Source organism: Misgurnus anguillicaudatus, chromosome 4 (genome assembly GCF_027580225.2).
Source record: "Misgurnus anguillicaudatus chromosome 4, ASM2758022v2, whole genome shotgun sequence".
Lineage (NCBI taxonomy): Eukaryota > Metazoa > Chordata > Actinopteri > Cypriniformes > Cobitidae > Misgurnus > Misgurnus anguillicaudatus.
In genome coordinates this window covers 23,784,650-23,809,595 of record NC_073340.2, presented here as the reverse complement: position 1 = coordinate 23,809,595, position 24,946 = coordinate 23,784,650, and the positions used below count along the sequence as shown (strand labels likewise).

At 39.3% G+C, this 24,946-nt stretch overlaps 4 protein-coding genes across 9 annotated transcripts in view; 1 reads left to right on the top strand and 3 right to left on the bottom strand.

The window, feature by feature from the left end:
* Positions 1-2,846: 2,846 nt before the first annotated feature.
* Positions 2,847-9,166, bottom strand: znf668 (zinc finger protein 668). Of its 5 annotated transcripts, XM_073867010.1 has the most exons (5): positions 9,025-9,166; positions 4,742-7,729; positions 3,720-3,765; positions 3,574-3,622; positions 2,847-2,995 (listed from the first exon to the last, which is right to left on the bottom strand). In XM_073867010.1, the coding sequence occupies exon 2, from the start codon at positions 7,717-7,719 to the stop codon at positions 5,854-5,856; it is 1,866 nt and encodes a 621-aa protein (XP_073723111.1). In that variant the 5' UTR covers positions 7,720-7,729; positions 9,025-9,166; the 3' UTR covers positions 2,847-2,995; positions 3,574-3,622; positions 3,720-3,765; positions 4,742-5,853. The 5 variants fall into 5 exon arrangements, with proteins under 5 accessions (XP_073723111.1, XP_055031398.2, XP_055031401.2 ...); XM_055175423.2 differs by lacking the exon at positions 3,574-3,622; XM_055175426.2 differs by lacking the exon at positions 3,574-3,622 and having other exon boundaries at positions 2,847-2,932.
* A 373-nt stretch (positions 9,167-9,539) lies between these two features.
* znf646 (zinc finger protein 646) lies at positions 9,540-17,104 on the top strand. The gene is made up of 4 exons (XM_055175422.2): positions 9,540-9,697; positions 10,522-13,414; positions 13,508-14,599; positions 14,733-17,104. Exons 2-4 carry the CDS (start codon positions 10,761-10,763, stop codon positions 15,634-15,636), a joined length of 4,650 nt encoding a protein of 1,549 aa, XP_055031397.2. The 5' UTR covers positions 9,540-9,697; positions 10,522-10,760; the 3' UTR covers positions 15,637-17,104.
* Positions 17,105-17,321: 217 nt separating this feature from the next.
* On the bottom strand, positions 17,322-22,973 carry LOC141363713 (uncharacterized). The gene is made up of 5 exons (XM_073867015.1): positions 22,317-22,973; positions 20,216-20,320; positions 19,924-20,061; positions 19,778-19,830; positions 17,322-19,682 (listed from the first exon to the last, which is right to left on the bottom strand). The coding sequence occupies exons 1-4, from the start codon at positions 22,396-22,398 to the stop codon at positions 19,790-19,792; spliced, it is 366 nt and encodes a 121-aa protein (XP_073723116.1). The 5' UTR covers positions 22,399-22,973; the 3' UTR covers positions 17,322-19,682; positions 19,778-19,789.
* A 394-nt stretch (positions 22,974-23,367) lies between these two features.
* rnf40 (ring finger protein 40) overlaps positions 23,368-24,946 on the bottom strand; it is a 30,780-nt gene continuing 29,201 nt past the window's right edge. For both annotated transcript variants that reach the window (XM_055175562.2, XM_055175563.2), the window contains exon 20: positions 23,368-24,686. In XM_055175562.2, coding sequence (XP_055031537.2) covers positions 24,510-24,686 — 177 coding nt within the window. In that variant the 3' untranslated portion in view covers positions 23,368-24,509. The remainder of the gene's footprint in view (positions 24,687-24,946) is intronic.

Here is a 24,946-nt window from a genome sequence, read left to right as displayed (position 1 = left end):
AATTACCTGCAACAGTTTGTTCAAAGTTAAAAGGAAATTAAATATTAGCAAGTCTTTATCTTTATAGAATAAAAATAAAATAACAGCCTCAAGCAAAGCATTCTGGGAAACAAAATCTGAAAGAAAAAAAACAGAAAAAGGTTCCAAAAATGCTTTGCATGAGGCTGTTTTTATATTTTTATTCTGGACAAAGACTTGTTAATGTTTAATGTTCATTTAACTTTGAACAAACTGTTGTCAATACATAACATAAATTTAAAATTACAGTAAGTTACTGCCATCCAGCTGCCAGTCACTGTAAAAAAATTCAGTAGAAATTGCAGCTGGGATGCCGGTAACTTACCGTAGAATTACATTTATGTTTTTTACTGGCAACATTTTGTTCAAAGTTAAATGAACATGAAACATTTACAAGTCTTTGTCTTTACAGAGTAAAACTAAAAAAACAGCATCAAGCAAAACATTCTGGGAAACAAAATCTGAAGCAAAAAACAGAAAAAATGAGTTCTTGTTCCCAGAATGCTTTACATGAGGCTGTTATTGTATAGTTTTATTCTGTAAAGATAAAGACTTGTTAATATTTTAAATTTATTTAACTTTGAACAAACTCTTGCCAGTAAATAACATAAATTTAAATATACAGTAAATTACCAGCAACCCAGCTGCAATAACAATGTAATTTCTACTGAGTTTTTTACAGTGTGCAATTTCTACGGAATCGTTTTACAGTGTATTTATTAATCTTTGTTAATGTTAGTTAATAGAAATAAAGCTATTAGTTGCTTGTTCGTGTTAGTTCACAGTGCATTAACTATAAGTTTAGCATTAAGTATAAGTAATTGTTGAAATTAACATTAACAGAGATGAATAAATGCTGTATGAGTGCAGTTTATTATTAGTTCATGTTAACTAATCTAGTTAACCAATGTTAACTAATGAACCGTTACCAAAACTTGTCTTATTGAAATGTTTTATGTTCCTATAGACGGTGAGGTGCGCAGATGTGCCACCGATAGGGAGTGTGCTGACAAAGTGCCTAAGGAGGTTAAGAAACACTGCTGCAGTAAAAACCACTGCAACTAACCTGCTCCATCAGCCAAATGTATTTTGCAATGTGGTCTGTTAAAACCTTGAACTTGTACTACTTAAAGCAACACTAAAGAGTTTTTGCTCTTTGCTCCCCCTACAGGTTGGAATCGGAATTGTCCATTACCACTGTCGTAAATAATTTAGCCTACTGCAGCAAAGCTGGCTCTGATTGGATTGTAGGTCTGCCGTAAAGCAAGTTTTTGTAGTTTTCACTCGAACTACAGGGCCGCGACCCGACGGTTGGAAACTTCTTTAGTGCGGTTTTGGCCGAAAGAGGGCTGCAAAGCGAATGTGAAAGTGCCGTTCACCCTGTTTCGAGTGGATGAACGACTGAAACTTTTTTGGAAACGTTATTTTAAGGTAAAAAAACTCTTTAGTGTTGCTTTAAAAATGCACAGATGTTGAGGTTAAGATTGGTCTCTATTTAATACATGTAAATTATAGGAGAAATATTATAAATAAAATCTGACCAGCAAAAGCAAGCATTAATGATGACACTTTTTGTTGTTTCTAAAGCTTTTATTAATTGCCATACAATAGCATGTGTCACATGCACTGTTGAGTGGTTGAAAAGGACAACTGTTGGACTTTGAAATGAAACATCTAGGTCAGCACTAACATGAAGTGATACGGACGCAAACAAAACAACTTCTCACCCTAGCCACACAAAACCCCTGATGCAGAAACACCATGTTAAAAAGTCATGATGAAAGATGATTTTAACAATGCACTGCTCTCTTTAGCATTTTTCAAAAAAAATCTTGTTTATAGCATATATAAAAAGTAAAGTAAATTACAAAAATGTTATAAAATACAACAATCATTGCAATATTAAACCATGAGGAGGCATTTCAGATAATAAAACAACACATATACAGATGCATTACACTTTACCACAAATAATATAGTGAAATACTGAGTACAAAAAGAACAGACAGCTCAAAATAATGACCAGGATAGACATAAAAAGCAGCGCATAGACAGACATTCTCTTTTCGGCTAATCCACGGACCACGCACAGGTTGTCTGATGAACATCCTGCAAACTCTTCTGCATTACATGTGTATTTGCTCTCACTCACTTTAGGCAGAACCCAGAAGAGCAAGTCGTACACAAATAAAGCCTCCACAATGATCCGAAGTGTCACGCTGAACAGGTACACCAACACGCTATTTTTGCTTTTGTGAAGGTCTATCCTCATCTTACCGCCCACCGTTGTGATGGGATCATTTAGACACACCTGCTCTTTTTGGGATTCCATTTCTTTCGCCTGCTTCTTTTGGACGGAATGTCGAAGCTGGGATGAGAACAACTCCATGATAAGAACCGAGAGCACAAGGAGGATGAAGAGGAAATGCCATGTCATTGTTATTGATCTGTCAAAGTGTTTATTAAAGCAGAATTTATTGCAGATGACTGTGGAATTACAGTGGAAGTCTTCGTTCAGGGATTTCCAGGGAAACTGAGCCAAAAAGATCACCACCAGGCGAATGGAGAGCAGGCCGAACCACACCGTGCGACCTTTATAGGTTGCGGTGGAGTCCACTGCGGTGCGAAGGATCGGTATAAGACCAGTAACAATCGCTGCCATTGTTCTCTAGGTTGGATGTTTTGGTTTCTTCTGTTTCAGAAATGGAAATAATTAAATTCAGAATTTGTTTGCATCATTAAAATGTTCAAATATTTTTTGCATGCCATGTAATACACATTTAGCTTTTCAAAACAGCCTTATGATTTAAAAGAAAAAGTAGCCATACCTGTTTCTTAGGGCGTTGGTGGACTTGTGTGTTTGTCCAGCACTGATGTCATTCTGAGCTTTTCATTGTATAAGTTCTGCAAAAGTCTAAGCGTCATCAGTATGGTTTCTCCCACTTTTTTGCTCCACTCTTAACTGAAACCTAATTGACTTAAAAGTTGAATGAGATAATTTAGATGTCATATCAAATTGCAATATAAATTACATTACACCTATACCCTGAGGGCAGTTTATTCATACTTAAACAAAAAACCATTGGCAAACTTTGTTTATTTTTAGGGCAGGGTTTCCATCTGATACAAACACCAATATGAACTTTTTAATCAATGCAGTTTCAATGCAATGGATACATTTACAGTACATTTAAGTGAGCTTCAATGCATGTAAACTTTTAATTGAGAAGTAAGTCAAAATGTACAGTGCACTAAATAAACATTTGCTGCGTTTTGGTGAATCATTTAACCAAAATATGCTTGCAATTGTGAAGGTTACAATATACTGAACATTTTGTATCCTGTATACTATACTATATGGCATACTATATATATATTTTGCTCCTGTATAGCTCAGTGGTAGAGTATTGCATTAGTAAAAGGTAACTGGTTCAAACCCAGGAAACACACATACTTATAAAAATGTATTGTAAAGCACTGTAAGTGGCTTTGGTTAAAAGCGTCCGCTAAATGCATAAATATAAATGTGTGGTAAGACTATGCAGAACCAAATACCTGCTAGCTAGTTGCCATTTGCATTCTTTACTTGGTCACATTCACAATACTAAACAGAAAAATGTGAAGTATTATCATTTATCGAATACCACATATTCAACAAATGACATACATAAATAAGATTATTTAAGCCACATATGACTTACTGTATCTGTAGGGCTGCCACATTTAAAAGAAAGAAGACTGCAACAACTGTGAGAGAAAAGATTAAAATTGAATATGTAATTAAATAAAAAAAATAAAAGCTTTTCTAAAATGCATTTAAATACTAAAATTTAAATATGTGCATTAAAACCAATGTTTTTGTTTACATGGATGTAAACTCTTTATTCACAAACTACTTTAACTGGCTAATTTAGGTTTATTCTATTGTCTAAACAATATATTAAGAGAATTAGGGAAAATAATTTAGATATTAATTTAAAATATTAAAAAAATCTTTTGCTATTTATGGATCCTGTTTATAAACTTTTTTTCTGTTAAACTGTAGCATCCATAGGGTAGCATCGTGTTATCTTGTATATCAGCCGCCTTCACTGAAATTTGCATTTTGAAATGTACGTTGGATACTAGTTAAAGTTACCACACATGGTACAAACACAAGTAAGTGTACGTAACATATCCATGATGTTGTGTGCATTATTATCCATGCATTTAGGGAACAGTTTAACGTGAACTTGAACGCAGGATCCTGGGCACAAGTCACATTCAAAAAACATAAAGTTGGACTGAGAACAAGACTGTTCAACACACACCTTAAAATATGCAGCCCTGAGGAAACTAGTTAGCATCAATTTAGACTCGAGACAGAAATTATTTCTAGCGCGACAAGTTTAACTTGCTTCAACGCTATTGACTGCTTTCGCCTGCGCAGACCGAACGGCGTTTGACATCAAACGCCGCGAGAGCAACTCCAATGCATACAGAGCAGTGTGATCTCGCAGTACTTTGATGTCAAAAGCCGATCAGTCTGCGCAGAGCCGCATAATGTCGAACACACCTTTAGATTCTATTTTTAAACCTCTTGCTCACAGGCAGTTTTAATTGTATCAGTCTTTAAGCGAAAGGAGGCATTGGGACAATTTACGTCGATGAAATATTCAAAGGACTCAAAATGATATAGTCTTTGACAGCAAAAACAGTTCTTGCATATAAAAAAGTTACTTACCAACAACAGCAAGCGCCGCATACAGTAGATCCAATCTACTAAATGAGGAAATGAGGAAAATGCGGCCAAACACCTGGGCGCGCGGTGTTTGAGCTTGTTACGCGCATGCGCATACGGCTACAGTAATTCCAACACATACTTTACATTTTTATGTTAGACACACATTAGACATTAATACTTAATTGTCAATACATTTAAAAAATGTCATCAATGTTTAAATGCGTCAGTTCTATGAAGGACCTGAATCATTTTTTTGGAAATAATCTGTGAAAAACTGGAGTTAGAAAATATATAGTTCAGTTCCTGCTGAAAAACAAAACAATAAAACCATTGCAGAAAATTCTAATGGTTTCCATGAAAATACCAATAGGAACCATTAGCTTGCCTTTTACCATTAAAACCACTACACTGTAGTGTGTTTTGGGCCATATTCCATTAGAACCAGTACATACCATTAGAGACCAACAAAGACCAATAACGTTACACTGTAGTGTGTTTTGGGCCATATTCCATTAAAACCAATAAAACTCCCAATAAAACCAATAGAATTTCTGTGATGGTGTCTATTGTTTATTTTAGCAGGGGTGATACAGTTTAACTTTGTATTATGCGAACATAAAGCATAATGAAAAATTAATCTCTTTACGGTTTGGTGCTTTGACAAAGCATTTAAAACCGCATTTACATACTTTAAAAAATATATTTTTTATAGTCAGCTGTGAGAGAATTTTTTATTGATTTTTATTGATGAAGTAATCTTCTCAGTAAACACTCATTCAAATATTACACTCATTGAAAGTGTATAGCCTACATTATAATATGAATCAGGTTACATCTGTGCTTATGATACAATACAAAAGAATCTCTGCATTTTAATAAGACACCTTAAAAAAGCTTGGCAATCTTGGCACAAGATAAATAAACTTTAACAAAAGATAACTTCAATCACAGGGCAAATTAAGTCAATTTTAATGTTAATGCACGGAGACATTTTTGTCAAATTTAAAAATGATATTTTAACATTTTTCAGAATTCTTGATTACAAAAATGTCCCTCGTCCTTGTCCATATATACATGGGTTGGAATTGTCTGGAATGCCGATGCTGATACGGTCACAGGAACACAGAAATAGAAGTTGACTCAGGTGATGTAGTGCTTGGTGGAGATGGGAGGGGTTGGCTATGTACAATGTCCGTCTGTGGCAGGGAGGCTGTGGACTCTGTGTCGCGGTGAGTGCGTAAATGTTTGCGAAGGTAGGCGGCAAAGAGAAAGGCCTTGCCACAAACACCACAGCAATGGGGACGACTGTTGGAGTGGATGCGCTGATGTTTACGAAGGCCGGCTTTATTCAGGAAAGCTTTACCACAGTTGTCACAGACGTGGGGTCGTGGCTTAGGGTGCATTTTCTCATGAGCCTGCAGATCAGCCAGCTGAACAAACTCCGCCTGGCAGGTCACACAAACGTGTGGACCCACAGGTAAAGCCGACACTGTAGAATCAGCTGGGGGAGAGATTGTGTGAAGGGTGGTATGGGCCTGCACCTCCTCCCATGTCCCAAATATCATATCACAGTGAGAGCAGGAGAACTGGGGTAGAGTGGTGGGGAACACTTGAGAAGATTCTGGAGCAGGTTGGTCCTCCAAGGGCCTTTCAGCTAAGTGCGTCTTCTCATGTTTGCGCAAACTAGAAGAAACAACGAATGACTTGAAACACAGCTGGCATTTGAAGGGACGCTCACCCGAATGCACCCTCCTGTGTTTGTTCAGACTGGAGCGTTCTGCAAAGGACTTGCCACACTCCGTGCAAGAGAAAGGCCGCAGACCGGTGTGAACCAGCATATGCCGCCGCAGATCCCAGGAAGCTACGAAAGCTTTATCACAGCTTTGGCATTTGTAGGGCCGCTGACCGGAATGCACGCGCTGATGCACCGCAAGGTCAGCCGGCTGACGAAACCTTTTTGTGCACTTATCGCACGGGTACGGCTTGTAACCTTGATGTGCCCTCTGGTGTCGTCGAAAACTAGAGGGATCTGAAAACATCTTGCCACACTGTGGACATAGAAAGGGCTTTTCACCCGAGTGTGTACGAAGGTGAGACTGGTAAGAAGAGAGCTGAGTAAAACCTTTCCCACACTGTTCACACTGGTATGGCTTGCTTTTAGAGTGAATTCGCAAGTGGCACGCTAAAGATGACGACCGGGAGAAGGCTTTGCCACAGTCGGAGCACAGGTAAGGCTTCTCCCCCGTATGTGAACGCTCATGGTTCTTCAAGTCCTTCAGTTCTGTGTATGTTTTACCACACTGATCACAAGAATACGGGCGGTGACCTTGGTGATTACGCCTGTGCTTACGGTATACCGATGGGTCGGCAAAACTCTTGCCACATTCTGCACAAAAGTAAGGCTTCTCACCTGTGTGTGTCCGTTGATGCACTTTAAGCTTAGATAACGTGGGGTAGCTCTTAGAGCAATGAGGGCAAGAGTACGGCCTCTCGCCGCTGTGCTGCGTCAGGTGGATGCGCAGGCAAATAGCCTGCATAAATGCCTTGCCACAGTCACTACAAACAAAAGGCCTTTCGCCTGAGTGCGAACGGCCGTGGTTGCGTAACTCTATCGCTGTCTTATAAGCCTTATGACATTGCGGGCACTGGAATGGACGCTGAACAGAATGGGAGCGCTGATGCTTGGAAAGCTGTGCACGGCTGGAAAAAGTCTTAGTGCATTTACCACAGCTGTATTGCTGCTGTTTGTCTTTACCATGCACTGATAGCTTGTGACTCTGCAGAGTTGATGGGCTGCCAAAGGCATCCTGACAGGTTGAGCATTTAAAAGTGTGCAGAGTTTTTGCAGGCCGTCCTTTGCCTCTTTTTCTTGTTGGTTGTTCAGATAAGTTCTCTTGATCTTTGCTTGGCTCTGTCTCAGAAGGTGGTGGTGTATAATGCTCTGTCGATGGAGGGCTGCCTGGTTGGGGTGAGGCCATCCTGATGCTGCTGGGGAGAAAATTTCAACAACACACCATAAGTGTCTACAGTTTTTTTTTTTTTTTTAGCTTTATAAAAGGACATAATCAGTGGCCGCTCGTGACTGCTCATCCGAGGATGCGCTAATTCAAAATAAGTGTTTGGATTGTCACGTGTGTGGTTCCCTTTTCCAAAACATGTGTCCTGCGCGTCAAGAGATCCTGTGTGCATCACGTGCCCCGCCAAAACAAGTGCCTGCTGCACACGCGTCAAAACCGTTTATAATAAAAGAGACGCTTACGTTCCCTAAATACACGCTATGCTAGACACTTCCTTAACAGTAAACTCTGATTACGGATGAGATTATGCGAATATCTGGCAAACGCGAACCCTTTAGACGCGTCTGCAGCAGGCACCTACCCCGACAAGACACGCGATGCACACACGATCCCCCAAAGCGCAGAACACATATTTTGAAATTACGAACCACGCACATGACAAGCTACATACATGTTGTGACGAACTTCGCATTAATATATTTAATAATTGTCACTATGTGCTAAAATAAGAAGGGTCTTATGTTCCTAGGGTCCTTAATTCACCAGTTCAGCATTCCCTCTAACCCTGAGTCATGTTCATTACTAGCCCCAACCCTTTATATAAATGTATAATGGGACCCATGATTTTTGTGTCAAATTCCTATGGCTTATACAGTTATTCTCTTTATACTGTAAATTGTCATAATAAATAATTGCAAGTAATTAGCATAGGATATCAGAGTCATTTTGGTTTTATGGCTGTAGTAGCTAAAACACAGATTTATAATAATAACAATAATAATAACTGTGTTTATTTTTTTAGGGTATCTGACATACACTACAATTACAATTGTACATTTTTGTACATTGATGGTAATTGCGTTAGAATAGAGAGCGGATCAAAATGGCCGGCATTAGGACCTCAGGGACAATTAATAGAGAAACGCTCTTATTGTCAAAGGAAGTTGGCATCTGGGCAGCTTGAGGGCAAAACTGCACTTTATCTAAGTGTAACTAGAAATGATTCAAAAAGACTCAAAGGTGGAATCGAAACAAAACAACTGCATTACATCGATAGTTCAATGGCTGATCGACAGGCCTTTTAAAGCAAACAGCTACTATTTCGGCAAGCAGTATAACACAAAATGGCTGGCTTTAGGACCGCTGAACATGCGAAGCAATTTACAGTCAGATACTTCTGTCACCCTTTAATAATATATATTTTAACAGTATTTGGTTAATTATATTTCACCAATATTGTGAAAATGCATTATTTGTTATACGTACCTTTATTTGCTCGTAGCTCGGACGGTTGTCCCCTTAATATCTTTGAATATGAATTAATCGTTCAGTCGCAGACAAGAGTAGGCGGCTTTAGGACCATGACGAAATTATCCAGCGCGCGTTGAGATGTGCCGTCATGACTTCATCGCAGCTAAGGAATCCCTAACAATTATTTGTCATTTTAATAATAAAATGCATTCAGCTCACTGGTCTTTTGAACCTCAATCAGTGTTACTTCCACGGACTACAATGTACGTTGTAACAGAATGGGTGGAGAGAAACTGTGGGAGGGGAATTATGTATGCCCACTCTAATATACGTGGATGTGCAGTTGTTTTGTTCATTTACAGGCACATAACAAAACAAATGTCAGTTGGATAAATGGGATTATTGTGGGAATTCAAGTGCTTAATTAATGTGCAGTTGCTCAAATATGTTAAAAATGTATAAAAGGTCTTAAACGCCCAAGTGGTATGAGAACACGAGACGGACTATTTTCACCGATGCACATTTCCTGTTTCCTAGCAACAAGAGCAGGAAGTGAGTCGAGTGGGATGGGGAAAAGAGGCGACAATGGTAAAAAGGGGGACGAACACGCCCGTCCTGAAACAAAAATAAGTGAACGGAATGCCAACGTTACGTGAGCCAAATCCACGTAGGGAGACTACATCACTAAGTATGTATTGGCAAAAGATATATTTTGTAGCTTCAGTTGATTACATTTAGCCGCTGTTGCTAGCCGCTTACTGCTAACTAGCCCGCAATGCTACTGCTTCTCCCAGATGTATTTTTATTCAGCTAATACAACAAGTATGTTTTTGTTTACATAATTCATTTAGAATTACATTAAATCGCTTCGATTTCGCTGGCACGATTGTGTTTTATGTCGTTAGCTGTTGGGCTACTGTACTGGGAACTGTTTACTGTGTAAATAGAGCTCCATTGTGTGGCACGGTCTGTCATTTCGCCGCTGAAGTTGATCTTTCATGCAGACAGATGCCGACTGATTCGCCGTGTCAGCGCTATTTTTTCAATCTTCTTGATGATGTTTTAAATTATACTTTACGACTGAGAAAAAAATTGCGTGAACTAGCGGCCGTTTTATTAATGTTAAAACTGTTTGTAGGCGTTTAAGTTTAAAATCCCATTTTCACTAAAATCTATCACATAACGCCTGAAGCTGGTTTAGTTGTTGCTTACATTAAATTTTTTGCCTGTTTAGGAATTGCAAATATAAGTTTTACCCTTTCAAATATTTTTTTATTTTTTATTTTCTGTGGTTACTTTGTTACAGTGATGCTCCCTTGTCCCCTCTAAGTTTGTGTCTTGTTGCTTAAATACGCATTTAGTATGTATGACTCATTGGTTAGTAAACTATGAGCTGTTGTTATTACTGTCACTTTTACATTTATGAGCTTTTCATGATTATTCATTTTCTTGATGTTTAACTGCCATGTGTGAACTTCAATATTAAGTAACGCATGGATTTTTGTGTTACAGATTCTCATCCAGTGTCTGCGCTTTTGTCATCATCTCAATTCAACAACATATTTCCAATGGAATGGAACATAATGTATTCTCAACTAATTTTTTAAATGTTGCCTTTATGTTCAGACCCCACCAAACAAGCCCATTTAAAAATAGTGAGGGCAAGGACCTCACCTTTGCTGAAAGGTGTGTCCCTCACAATCATTCAAACTGGCTTTTGTTGACATTTCTCATTAGTATACCATACCAATATGGCTATGCAAGAGCCAGGCCGGACCAGAGGCTTTTCGCGTAGGCAGTTTGGTGTAGAATTTGCGAATATGGCCAGTATTTTGGATCAGACAGACGGTTATTATCAATCAGAGGAGGACCGCAAGTTTAAATGTGAGGAATGTGGGCGGGGCTACAGGCATGCTGGTAGTTTGGCTAACCATAGAAAAACCCATGAGGTTGGCTCATTTCAGTGTCACATATGCTCCAGGAAGCTCTCGAATGCTTTGGCTTTGAAGAGCCATTTGCGCATCCACACGTCTAGGAAGAAATATTCCTGTACGTTATGCGGAAAGGCTTTTCGTCTGGCAACTCAGCTGGCCACACATCAAAAGGTCCATCGCAATAAAGAGTCTCAAGTGAGGACCAGAACAAAGGATTATGCTGAAAGTCATATGGAAAACGATTACAAAGTGGAGGATTTGCCACATCTCGATGAGGTGGATTTTGATATACCAGATCTGCAACCAGACATGAAGCTGAATATTGCTCCTATGAGCAGCCTTAGTAATGGTGCTGTATCGGAACATGTCCCAAACTCCACGCCAGGAAGTGACACGGCGGCTGATGATGATGGGGACAGGCCATTTAAATGCGAATTGTGTGACAAGACATACAGACATCATGGAAGCCTGATTAATCATAAAAAAACTCACCAAATGGGAGTATTCGAGTGTCCCGTCTGCTTTAAACAATTGAACAATCTTGCCGCCCTTAGTAGCCACCAGCGAATCCACAGTAAAACCAGAGGTCATCCTAGTGCTCAAACATCTAAAGCTGCCCTTGCCGACTGCAAACCAGAGCTTGCCACTCATGTTATGCCACAAAACGGTGACGCTAATGTACATTTTTGTCACCTCTGTCAGGTTGCATTTCCTAATGATGATGAGTTCCAAAATCATATTCTGTTGCACAACTCCTCATCTGTGTCCTTTCAGTTACCTACGAGGCTGTCAGAGGAGCACAGTTTTACTTACAATGATAGTGTTACTCATTCCTCAGAGTCTAATCCCTATCCCCCCTCCAGTGACACTCCACCATTGCCTCCATTACTTAACAAAGCTGTTGATTTTGACCAATCAGAGGGGCCAATGGAAAATGGTAACATATATGTACCCAATCCTTTAGAGGAGGATTCATTGACTATTCATGCTCAGGGACAGCCGATGGCCCTACCATCAGACAACCTCAGTCAGTCAGCACAGGGTACTGATAACATCAAAGTAGAAGATGCTGACAGTTCCGATCGGCGCTTCAAGTGCCACATCTGTGGCAAAAGCTACAGGCATGCAGGTAGTCTCATAAATCACAAACGCTCCCATCAAACCGGGATCTTTCAGTGTACCATATGCCGCAAGAATTACCCTCATCTGGCGGCTCTGCGAAGCCACCTTCGGATACATAAAGGAAAACCACCTTTGTCTGCTAGTACCGAGGGTGACTGGCTTTCTTCAGAGCCCCTGACGCATGAAAACCAGCAGGGCTGCTTTCAGTCACATGAGGGAGATGTAAGCGGGATGTTAGGCCTTTCTCAGGATCTGATAGACTCTGTGCAAAATGCATCTGACGAAGAGCAAGTGAACGAAACGAATGCTACTGAATTTTGTGAGCAGTTTGACGATTCCTTCTCAGCGGACAGACCAGTGCACCTACCTCAGGATGAAAACCTCATGGAGAGGCATATGTGTGCAGACTGTGGAAAAACATTTACTGATATTGCAGGAATCAAGTCGCACATGTGTCCCCTTCTGAATCAGCAGTATCAGACCCCGGGGAGCGTCACGTCCGATCACATGGACTTTCACAATGCAACCCATCAAGATTTCTTAGGACAGCCAGAGGAGCATATTGGTTTTGAGGAACACGGTAGCACTGAGGCCTACTTCAATGAGCAGACCTTTCATGACACCATGCACATGAGTGACAGCGAAGAAGAGGCTCAGAGCGAAGACGCAGATGAAGAGGATGATGGAGAGATGTATCAGTGCTCAGTTTGTGGAAATCACTACGCTAGCTTGCGTGATTTACGTAGCCATCTGCGAGGTCACACTCAGAGTGATGGCACACCTACAACGTCCGGCATTTCATCATTGTCCTCTATTGAGGTAAAGCAAGATGAACCTATCGACAATCCGCAGGTTGATGTCAGTCTGATCATCTGCAGCACTTGTGGAGAGAGCTTTGCAACAAAACAAGACCTAGAAGCCCACCAGCTCTTGCATGTCAATGTAAAAAGTGATCCACCAGAACAAAATTCAATAGACAGCCAGCATGAGCTCAAGCCAAAAGTTGAAGTCGAAAGTATTATTTGTGAGAAATGCGGTATAAGCAGCTGTGACCTTTATCATCTTAATAACTGCACAGGACAAAGAGACGAGCAAGAGGAGGAAAAATGTGAAGAGAAACCACTTCTTAGAAGCACATTTAATCGTAGATTTTTACAGGAGAGCCAACGTGATGGAGAGCGACAGTACAAGTGTGACCAATGTGGTCGTTCGTACAGACATGCCGGGTCTCTGCTTAATCATAAGAAGTCTCACAATACCGGGGTGTTTCGCTGTTTTGTCTGCCAAAAGCGTTTTTATAATTTACTGGCCCTCAAGAACCACCAGAGGACACACTTTGACGTTAAAAAGCAAGTATTTTTTGGAATCCAAAATTTGATTGTCCTCTAGCCTGTACTTGTACTTGTTTATCTGATCGTTGTGTCTTTTTTTTTCTTTTCCAGGCATAGTTGCACAGAATGTGGGAAAGCATTTAAAATCCATAAACAACTTCTGAACCACCAGAGGGTCCATCAGGAAAACAAGGCTAAGATCGAGGAGCTCAACAGACAAATTCAAACACTCATGGAAATGAGCGGGAATGCCTCAGGGAGTGGACAGCAGCCTCTTAATTCCAACAGAAGGAGAATCAGCAGGCGACGTAAGCAGCGACATGCTCTAAGCACCGATTCCCACTGCCAAGAAAAAGAAGGCGTCTTGGGAGATCCCAATGATCCACGCCCCTATGTCTGTGATCAGTGTGGAAGAAGCTATCGCCATGCAGGAAGCTTGGTTAACCACAAGAACTCGCATAAGACGGGTGAATATTACTGTGCCCTGTGCAACAACACTTACTCCAACCAGTTAGCAATGAAGAACCATTTACGAATACACTTTTCGGTCCGAAGACACCGCTGCCAAGACTGTGGGAAGGCATTCAGGGGACACAAACAGTTAGTCAACCACTCCTGTTCGACCCATAAAAAAAATCGAGCAAGAGGAAAGGTCAGGGGTCACAAGCAAGACAAAGATTTAAAATGCAAGAGCTGCCTTTTAGTGTTTCCTGATGCTGAGTTGCTTCTAGGACATGGCTGTACCAATGAGGCTGGCTCAAAATCTGCACCTCCAGGCAGTGCAGATGCTGGGAGCGGTAGTGCACCCTTTATAAAGGAAGAACGACCGTTTAAGTGTAACATTTGTGGCCGAAGCTACCGTCACGCAGGTAGCTTGCTGAACCATAAGAATACTCACAAAACAGGCCATTTCACCTGCTCCTTTTGTGCCAAGCCTTTCTCCAACCCCATGGCTTTAAGAAACCACACTCGCATTCACACACAGAAGAAAAAGTACGTCTGTCCTACCTGCGGCAAAGCTTTCCGTCTCTCTAGTATCCTCTACAACCATCAAAAAATCCATTCCAGAGGAATTTCTCATTACAGCTGTCAAACATGTGGCAAAAGCTTTCAAGGAAGGTCTGGGCTAAAGAGGCATCGCTGTTACCGAAATGGCAATCCTAATCCGACTGTCAGTCAAGACAGTGGGGACAAATGCTACACGTGAGTCTTTTAACATTTTTAGTTCTGGTCTTAATTTTCATATTTAGCACAATTTTATGTAATTGGTTTATTGTGAATTTGTTTATGCTGAAACATTAATCAGTATACGCTTGTTTTTTTTATCTCTGTGCAGATGTGATCAGTGTGGGCGCTCTTACAGACATGCTGGTTCCCTCCTCAACCACAAGAAGACTCATTCAGCTGACCTTCTTAACTGCACCCTTTGCCTTAAAACCTTCACTAACCCTCTGGATTTAGAGAGCCACACACAAATGGCTCGCCACTGCTGCCCAGATTGTGGGAAAACCTTCTGCGAGTTCGCACATCTGCAGAGCCACGTGGAGGTGCATAGCAAGGGTCTCCCTTACTACTGCAACCCGTGTCAGCAGAACTTTCCAAACCTAGCAAGTTTTCAGCAGCACCAGGAGCTCCATATCAATTTGCAGGGGCAGTCACATGATCAGCAAGGTATGCAGATGCAACAGGATTTGGGATGGGACTCCGCATTGGACCAACAGATAGAAATTCAGAGCCTTCCAAAGATCGAGTCTGCCTTCAGCCGAGTACACAGGTTTCAAGAGACCCAAGACCAGCAAGAAAGCAGTGAAGCATACAGTACGGAGGAGAAGAGTCACGTCTGTGAGCATTGTGGGCGTACATATCGCCACGCTGGTTCGCTGCTCAACCACAAGAACAGTCACAAGACCGGATCCTTCTTCTGCTCGGTCTGCCAAAAGGAGTTCACCAATCTGATGGCACTGAAGAATCACCGGCGCATTCACACAGAGCCCAAACGCTATCAGTGCCTGGAGTGTGGCAAGGCCTTCCGGGTCTCCACCCAACTTATCTGTCACAGGCGCATCCACACCAAAGAGAAGCCGTTCTCCTGCCACCTCTGTGACAAGTGTTTCTCCAGCAAGTCAAACCTCCGACATCATCAAAAAATGCATCAGAACAACCAACAGACCTATGAGTCCCCCTTCAATGCATTGGATGATAATGCATTCATGGGACTGGGTGTGGACCCTTTCCTCTGAGGCCACACTCGAATCGAGTTGCTCCAGGAGAAGATTTCAAAACAATATTCTCTTGCAAGACTTTTCCTCCACCCAAGGCCAAATGCCAATAATCGCAAAACGTCAGGTTTTCTGCTGTACTTGGCAAGATGGCGTCACGTGCAGATGCTCATCTTGCCTCCTCTACTGTTGTATTTTCAAAAATTGTACAGACTTGAGACTGGCATTGATAAGATACTACCTCTGGTAGGGACAGTAATACTGTAGGAATTTTAGAATAAGTGACAGTGCCTGTCAGATTTCCCACACAAAACCACGGTAATTGTACGGTACTACGACAGGTCTCGGATTGCGGGCTTGGATGAGTTTTTTTATCCAGGGTCTTATTTAGCGATGCCTTTAAGATAAGAGTCCGACCGATTGTTTGGATGATATCGAGCAAAACTCAGTAGGAGGGGAAACAGAACAAGCATTGCCTTTCAAGTTGGCAATAAGTTAATAAATGTTTTATTATGTTTGTATTAAGAGCTTCCATATTTTTATGTTATTGTACTGCTTATGGTATATCACTTCATTGTCTCTTTAAGACCAATGTACACTGCAGTTTCTCTATGGATGGCACTGGTTAGGCTGTTGAACAGAGGTCTGTGCTGTAGAAAATCAAATATATTTATTTATTTAAAAATAACTATTTATACATTACATTAATATTTGAAAGTTAGGCATTTTTTGTCTTTATCACTGTTAAATGTGGTACATGTGGTTATGCATGCATGAGTAAGGCGTGTGCTAAAAACTGTTTTCGTTGATTATTAGGTATTTTAAATGATGTTAAGAACATGTAAGAAATACCTCTTTAAAAACATTCACAGCAGTATATCCGAAAGAACAACAAAAGATTTTTTCATCTCAAACTTTTTTAAATAAATGTTTTAGCAGTCTTTACTAAAAATGTTTAGAGCACAAAAAGTAACGGATCCACAAATCCACGATCGGTCGGGCTCTATTAGGGCAGGAATTCACAGACTGAACACTTTTCAACAATTTTTTTTTTAAGATGCTCAGGTCTCACATCTTATAAGACGCAATGTAAGAAGATGCAACACATTTACCTTGATGTCTCTCACATCAAGATCTGTATGTTTTTGATGCCAGATTGAATTGAAATGTGCCATTTGCCCTGTTCAGATTAAAATAATTTGTAAGATAGTTTCCATTTAAGCCTATAGATCATTGGTTACTGGTTGTTTAAGAAAAGAAGTTGCAAACCTTCATGTATTAATGGATTCATCACATCAGATAAGAAAACTGAGATCTGAATCTTCTGCAATCGGTTACATATATCCTAAACAAATACAAGATATTTATTTTTGTTTACACGGTCAATGTTTCTCTTACTCAACAAGGACCTTGATAAGCTGATGCTGTTCATTTGTAGGTATTAATGCCCTCACGTTCTTCAACATAATAAACACAATGTAACAATGTTTATTTGGCTTTTTTGCGTATGCTTATCTATTTTAACACTTGAATGCTTTTGCATATATCGGAGTTGCTTTGCAAGATCATTTTTGGAACATGCAAATTAGAAATAAGTCATCTGCTGTAATATGCTGCGTAAGCGTGAAATTTTGCATGCAGATATTTTTCAAACAGATATAGAAAACTGACATATTGAGACATTCACAAGACAAATTCACAATAAATACAGTACAATATTGGTCTCTTTATTGCATTAAATGCATAGTTTGCTCTGCAGTCTGTGGAGTAATTGTAAATAAGGCATAAACAACTCAAGACTGTGACAGCGCCGTGCATGCTTCACAGATTCACCTTTTATGCAGATTCTGGACTTGACTAACTTGCTTTCTAGATTTTTGACAAACATCTGGCAGTGATTCTTAATAACAAATGAGGTACATAGAGTTTTATATACTGCAGGTCAGATCTATTCTTGGTGAATATAACAAAAATATGTCCAGGTCATATAAAAAATGATTTTCAAGAAAACAATTTCTTGGTGTTTTTTTCTTGTTTTCAGTAAAAATATCCAAAAATTCCCGAATCAAGATGCTCCCTCTTGATGAGCAAAACGACCCAAAATAAGTCTAGTCTCTAGACCACAAACATCAAATCCAAGTGATTTTGTGCATAAAACAAGCAAAAACAATCTTGAACATTTTTCTTAAACACTAAATTCAAAAAAATTTAGCTTACCCCATTGACAGATTTTTTTGCTTGTTCTATGCACAAAATCACCCAAATTTGACATTTCTGGTCCAAAATCCAGACCCATTTTCTTGGGTCATTTTGCTCATCAAGAAAATGCACCCTAATTCAAGAATCTGTAGATATTTTTACTGAAAACAAGACAAAAACACCAAGATTTTTTTTGCAGTGCTTAAGTACATTCATGCATTTGGCAGACGCTTTTATCCAAAATGACTTACAGTGCATTACAAGGTATACATATTTCAGCATGTGTGTTCCTTGGGATTGAACCTGCAACCCTATCCACTGCTAACGCAATGCTTCATGATATACTGTAAGAAAAATATGCAGCATTTTTGTCAAATCAACATATATTTTTATGTTACTTTAACTAAACATGAAACAATTTCAACTTAATATTATAAGTTATGTCAACTTAAAATAGTAGGTTGAACTGACTTGCAAAATCAATTTGTTTTAACTTCATGCTGCATTTTTTTTTTTGAGCTACAGAACACTATAATATCATAAAATGAAGCCTATTGTATGACATTTTTTGCATTTTCTGTCAAAGTATGTTTCTCACAAAATTATCATTACTGTAATACAGTATTTAATAGCAGTATTAGCATAAAAGACAACATACACTACCATAATTCATAAATAAATGCTACTTTATTTGTTTGCATTACATAATGGTCCTAAACATAGGCTTCATTTTTAAGTGTAATCCGCATTTATTTAGTTAAAAATGTGATCTGGACATGTTTCATGAATTTCACCTCTTAGTAATTCTGTTTGACATCATTCAAAGAAATCACTTTAAGTACTCAATATCTTTATATAAAAATATACATTTTCTAATGCCCATTGCTGGCTACACACATCTAAACGTGTTGATTTATCTTGTTATAACGTTTTACTGAGCTAAACTAATCAAACACAAGAGATTAAAATGTATTGAGATACATGTATGTAAATATATTGCTCTAAACTATCTAATCTCTTTTGCGCATGAATGCTGGGACGTTAAGGAGATGATAATCTTGCACCTGCAGTTCTCTAAAGAGAGAATCTCAAGTGTCTTTTAGAGGCAAATAAATGCCATTGGTGTCTTTGCTGGTCCTCTTTTTTCCATTTCACCAGAATCTTCATCAATGCCATAGACAGGCTGCTGAGCCGGTCATTGTCAGAATGTTGTTAAAAATGGCTACATAAATACAGTCTGTAGTATCCAACACTATAAAATATATAATTACACTGTACAAATTATGAATACAAATACATTCAAATGGCTATGTGCCATACTAAATCTGATTAGAAGAATGCATAACTGTAAAAAAGGGTCAATTTTGACACTAATCCTACTATATATGCAGTTAAACAGATTAGGGTTATGTCGATATATTCACAAATCTAACAACTTTAGATATTTTAAAAGTATCTAAATCATTTTCTACAATGTGCATGGTGCACTACAAGTTCAAATGGCCTAAATGACAGTGTAACCTAAACAGTTTCGCATTTAGCTAAAGTATTTTTCGGGCTCCAACGGAGGAATGTAAAAATCTGCTCCTTAAAAGAGGATGTCACTTAGCACCTAAGGCTTGCAAACACACTCCGCACACAGTGAATGAAAAGGTCTCAGTGCAGATTATGTGCCGATGGAAATGCGCAAACGCATAACCATACAGAAGGAATTGCATAGCCCTACCAATGTAATAAATTAGAAAATCAAATGCTACTCATAAAACACTCTGTGGTTGAGGTACCAGCCAATGCTTCATTAACTGGAGTAATAATTCACTGGAGTAACAGTCCATTTTCATATCCTCTCAGCTTCGGTTTCTGCAAAGCTGCAAATGTTTAAAAAATTGTGTTTTAGAAAAACACAGAAGCAAGAAGAAAAGAAGCAAAATGTTGTATTAGTGAAGATAGTTTGAATTCCTACCTTTTAAAGAACTTATACCGGATAAAGCGGTCCTGTAGTCTCTTCTATTGGCTCTAAATTGTGTTATTAATTCAAACCAAGATAAATATTTAAAAACATTTTTATGTAAAAAAATACTGTAATGTATCACACTGTTAACATCTCACCCCGTAAGGTCCTCCTGGACCTGCTTTGATGTACCAGCACGCCTATGAGCAATGCTCCAAAAACAATTACAGCTGCCAGCACAGACAAACTGGTAATTGCTGCCACCCTCCAGGAATCCGAAGGCTCAATGGGTGGGCCTTAAAAACACAGGACAATGTTACTGGATGACCTCCAAGATCTTAAAGCAGGAATCTAACCACTCCATTTCTGTACATTCTTTTGATCAAAAACAAAGCTAGTGATATTTCGCTTAACATGAATAAAATTGACTGACTGACTGAATGTACTTACATGTGTTGCAAAATGGAGTTTTGGGATACTGCTTGCATATAGAACAAGGTACACATACTCCAACATCTCTATTCCAAAATTCGTATTTCCCACACTGGCCTGAACCTGACAACATTGAATACACAATAGGGTGTCAAATAGCTGTACAGACAAAAGCCGCCTTTGTGGACACATTTCCTGATACCTTGGAGATTTCGGGAAACAGGGTTGGTGGGTTGCCTATGGTGAATATGTAACGTTATGCATCTGAACAATGACATCCAAGAGACTTTCACGCTCTGCCTCTATTTCATATGAAATGAGATGGGAAATTCCGTTCAAGTGATGTGGTGGTGCGCTCGTGGGGAAACGATATTACTCATGCTCTGAGTGCGTAAGCAAGGCTAAGCTGACAGCCAGACGATGATGCATCCCCTAAGTGCATGCAAAGTGTCCCGCTGTGAGCACTAAGGACATGGAAAAGTGACTGAGAAAATCGAATAGTTTAGTTCAAGTTTAGAGAGCCGCAGGGCTGATGTTTTACATATGTCTGTGATTACAGAAAGTATAGAGTGGTAACATACTTGAACAAAGGTAACATGGACGTGTTTCACAAAAGCCTACGGTTGTGGTCTACAGATGACAAAAATCTGTGAACTTATCACCTGCAGTTGAATGTGACGTTACTTCAAGACCACGAGCTTTCTAATTTCTAATGAAGTCACAGACAACTTCCTCTAATCCGTGTGAATTTACAGTAAATGCACTTCTTGTGTTCGGGTTAAGATCGATGTCACCAAATTTAAATTATTTGCCAGCAAAGCAGTAAGAACTTACTGTGAACCTTATGCATCAGAAATGTTTGCTTATGTTAACTGCAGGCTGATAGGAGGAGATGTTATATATTAAAGTGTTTAAGTAAAGTGCACTATAAATGATTTGTATATCTTTAGATTGTATACATTAAATGCATACTTTGACTATGACGTGCATTTCACACACTGTGGCAGATGGCAGCCTAGTGGTTGAGATTGAAAATCTATGTTGCTCACATGAATCTCCAAACACGTGTTACCATGGAAACCGATGATGTAACTAAAATCACAGTCCTGTTTTATTACCGCTACACCCTTGAACAATAGGAAAGTTGCTGTAAGGTTTTGCGCACTTTGTGATGCACATCCAGACATGCTTTATGCTTAGTGCTGAACATTAAATTTACATTTCAGCACCCTTATTTTTTTTTATCTAAACATTTTTGGTAACACTTCCCAATAAAGTTGTATTTGCATTATCTTACATGAACGAACAATAAACTTTTATATTTGTTTACTGTTTGCTCGTGCTAGTTCATTGTGCACCAAATGACAAAAAAAATGATTAGCAATTGTTGAAACTAATATTAACTCAGATAAAATAATTCTGTAGAAGATGCTAACATGTTAATGAATAGACCAAACTTCACCAAAGAAACAAAGTTAATGAATTGTTAAGTGTTAACATGTTAATATATTTCAAAACATACGTATGATTAAATACACGTTTTTTTTTATCTTATCTACTTTTTGTCATTATGGTGTATAACTTTGTATCAAGGTTAAAACTAAACATAGCAAATATATTTTGATAAAGACACTTGACAGTGATGTCAATATCAAATAAAAGTCCTCATCTGCCTCAATTCACTTAACATGGGTTCGTGCCATTTTCCAAAATACTAACGTTAATAGTTTTACATCGCACATTTTTGTTTTAAGGATTTTCAGGTGCAAATCGCTGAAACACTGTAACAAAAGCACTACAAATCTGATGGTGTAATCTGAAGCCTCCTGTACTGTGGTGTTCTCAATAGGGCACAATGAAGCCCGTGGAGCGCGCGGGAGTGAAATAAGAGCATAGGAATGCGGAACCGGTGGGAACTGTAACTGGTAAAGGAAGCTATTACAAATGAACCAGTTCAAGTCCAGTTTCCACGTCTGTCCATGTTCACAGTGAAGACATGGGATAAACACTAAGTCTTAATAGGCTAAACAACATCAACAGAAAACACCATCAGATCTCACACTGCGAGTACATATGCTTTGTATTATATCTTCAGACACACAAACATATATAACCTTACTTGTATCCGCGTGTATTCCGTTAATAACCGTGACGGCCACTAGTGTAATCCAACAGAGGGCACGTGCCATATCGGGATCCATTGAGCTATATGTATGTGTGTATATTGAAATCCCACAACGATTTCAAAAGATTAAAAGCCACAATTGGGTTTCGAGCAAAAGCGGAGCATGTGAATGGCCCACCCCTAACTTTCAGCCTTGTTTTAATAGCGTCCACACCCACGCGCTGGGTTTAACTCATCTATGAGTCATTTCCTATGTACTGTACTGAGATTGTGGTTGCTTAAAAAAAACCTGTGTGCTGCCTAGGTAGACAGCATTTCTTAGATATTCATCCTTGTGCGGATAAAGTTTATAGGAAGCATGCAAGTAGGCAGCTCGCTAGCTTTTGAGACACGGACACGACGAACACCGAACTCTGTATTCACAGCACGAGCGCGAAGCCGTCACCGACGGGATACGCGCACACGAGGCAACCTTTCCTGTTTCGTTTTTACTTTTCATTGGTACGCCTTCCGCGAAAGAAAAACAAATCACCCAACTCTTCATTCATTGGAAATAATCTGTAGTACATGACAGTTCCCTAGTACTGACACGAGCATTTGATGTAAAAAAAAATAAGAGTTGGCGCGAAGTCTGTGTGAAAAACAAGTAGTTTTCGTTAGTGGACAAAAGACAGACCCCAGTCTCCCCGTACAAGTCTGTTTTGAGGAAAACAGGCATATTGAAGTCACCCCACCCAACTACGTAATTTGCTGTATCTGGTCCAAGGGTGCAAACAACGGCTCAGTGTTTGGCAGACAGAGAGGAAAAGCAGTACAAGAGTTATTAGGATGATCAGAGCAAAACCCATAGAATAGATGTCAATTGCGCAATACAATGGATAATATTTACGTACACTTAAATTATGCGCAAAAGATTAGCAAGAGAAAGGAATGCGCGTGCTTTCTTTTCTCCCCCTCCGGTGATCCTTTTGTAATGTCTGACATTCATCTTATGCACGTCCAAAGTCATCTGCATTTACTTAAGACACATACATTGTGAAACAAATGTTTCTCAGGGTTGTATTGGCAGACAGCACGAAGAGTGTAATATTTCAGGGTTTACACTTGGACAGGACTCTGTACAACAAAAAGATCAACACGAAAAGCTCATTAGAATTAAAACTCATGTTTTTGCGTCACAATTCGTTTAAACAAACACAACACAAAAGTTTCAACAAGGGAATAGACGGATGAGAAACAATTGCTTAAGCACACTGCGTAACTTCATGGCTGTGATATCTGGTTGACATCAAATCAGAGAACCAAGTTTATGCCAGAAACTACTTAATTTTGATTTAGTATTCTCAGTGAAATATCTGGTATTTGCACAGTATCATGATTAGCATCCAACTAACACAGGTATATATGGTTATTTATTGTATGAATATACACATCTCATTACTATAGCTACATCATTTGTAACTGTAAACTCCAAAGTTGATCCCGTTTGCATAAAAAAAAATGACTGCACCACAATCCATGAATTTCAAATTCTGCACCTCCCTTCTCTCCTGTATCCATCACGTGTGTTTATTGGTCATAATAAGGGGGTTCAGTACCACTGAATGTCACCATAGAAACCAGTCTCATCATTACTGGATAGAGACACTATACCATCACATCCGTTCATTTAGTATGTAAAAGGTGTTCAGTAACGTCACTGTATAAACAGGCTCTGATTATTACTACCAGATAGAGTTACTGTATGACTCAAAGGAAACCAGGCTTAAAATGGTCAAAACATATTCAGTGAAGGTGTTTGTCATATTAGCTGTAGTTATGATGCTTATGATACTTGGTAACCTTTCCTGTTTTATGGTTGATGTTCAAAAAATGAAATTAAAAAGAAAATACATTGTAAAACACAAGAACACAGCAAGAGAGACGAACCTCAATGCATTTTTCTGCAATGAAGCAGCGCTGCTTGTGTGCTATAGACCATGAGTACTTTCACCGTTACTTCATCACAACTGTTTCCATTCCATCACTGTCTGTTTGGTCATCAGCGGCACCTTTCACAGATGCGAGTGAAAGTGGCCCTTCAGAGCATATTAAAATACCACAGCATGGTGACACTGTGCTTCGTAGTCCACTTTCATCCTGTCTGTTCTCACTGGATTCAGAGTCCATCGCGTAGTTCTTCCTAAATTAGGTGATGTAGATGCGGTGGAAGTCATTTGCACCGAAAGCGGCGTTGCATTTGGGGCACTTCCTCTGGCGGGTGTCGTAACGGGTCTTCAGGCATTCGTAGCAGAAGACGTGGAAACACTTGGTGAGGACGGTCTCCTTGTCCCGGGTGTTACAGCAAGGACACCGCAGTTTAGCCTGGCAGGGAGACACAAAAGTCAGTTGAGGATGTAAAACAGGCAAATAAAAAGGATTTTAACAAGTAGCTTTAAAAGGGCACCTACTATGCCCATTTTTGTAACATAAGATGTAATATAAATCTCAGGTGTGCCAAGAAAGTGTAAAGTTTCAGCTCATAATACCCACAAATTATAGTTCATTATATTATGCTATTATATATTATAGCATGCTATTATAGTACATACCCCTATTTGGGTGGAAACCAAACATGCTGTTTT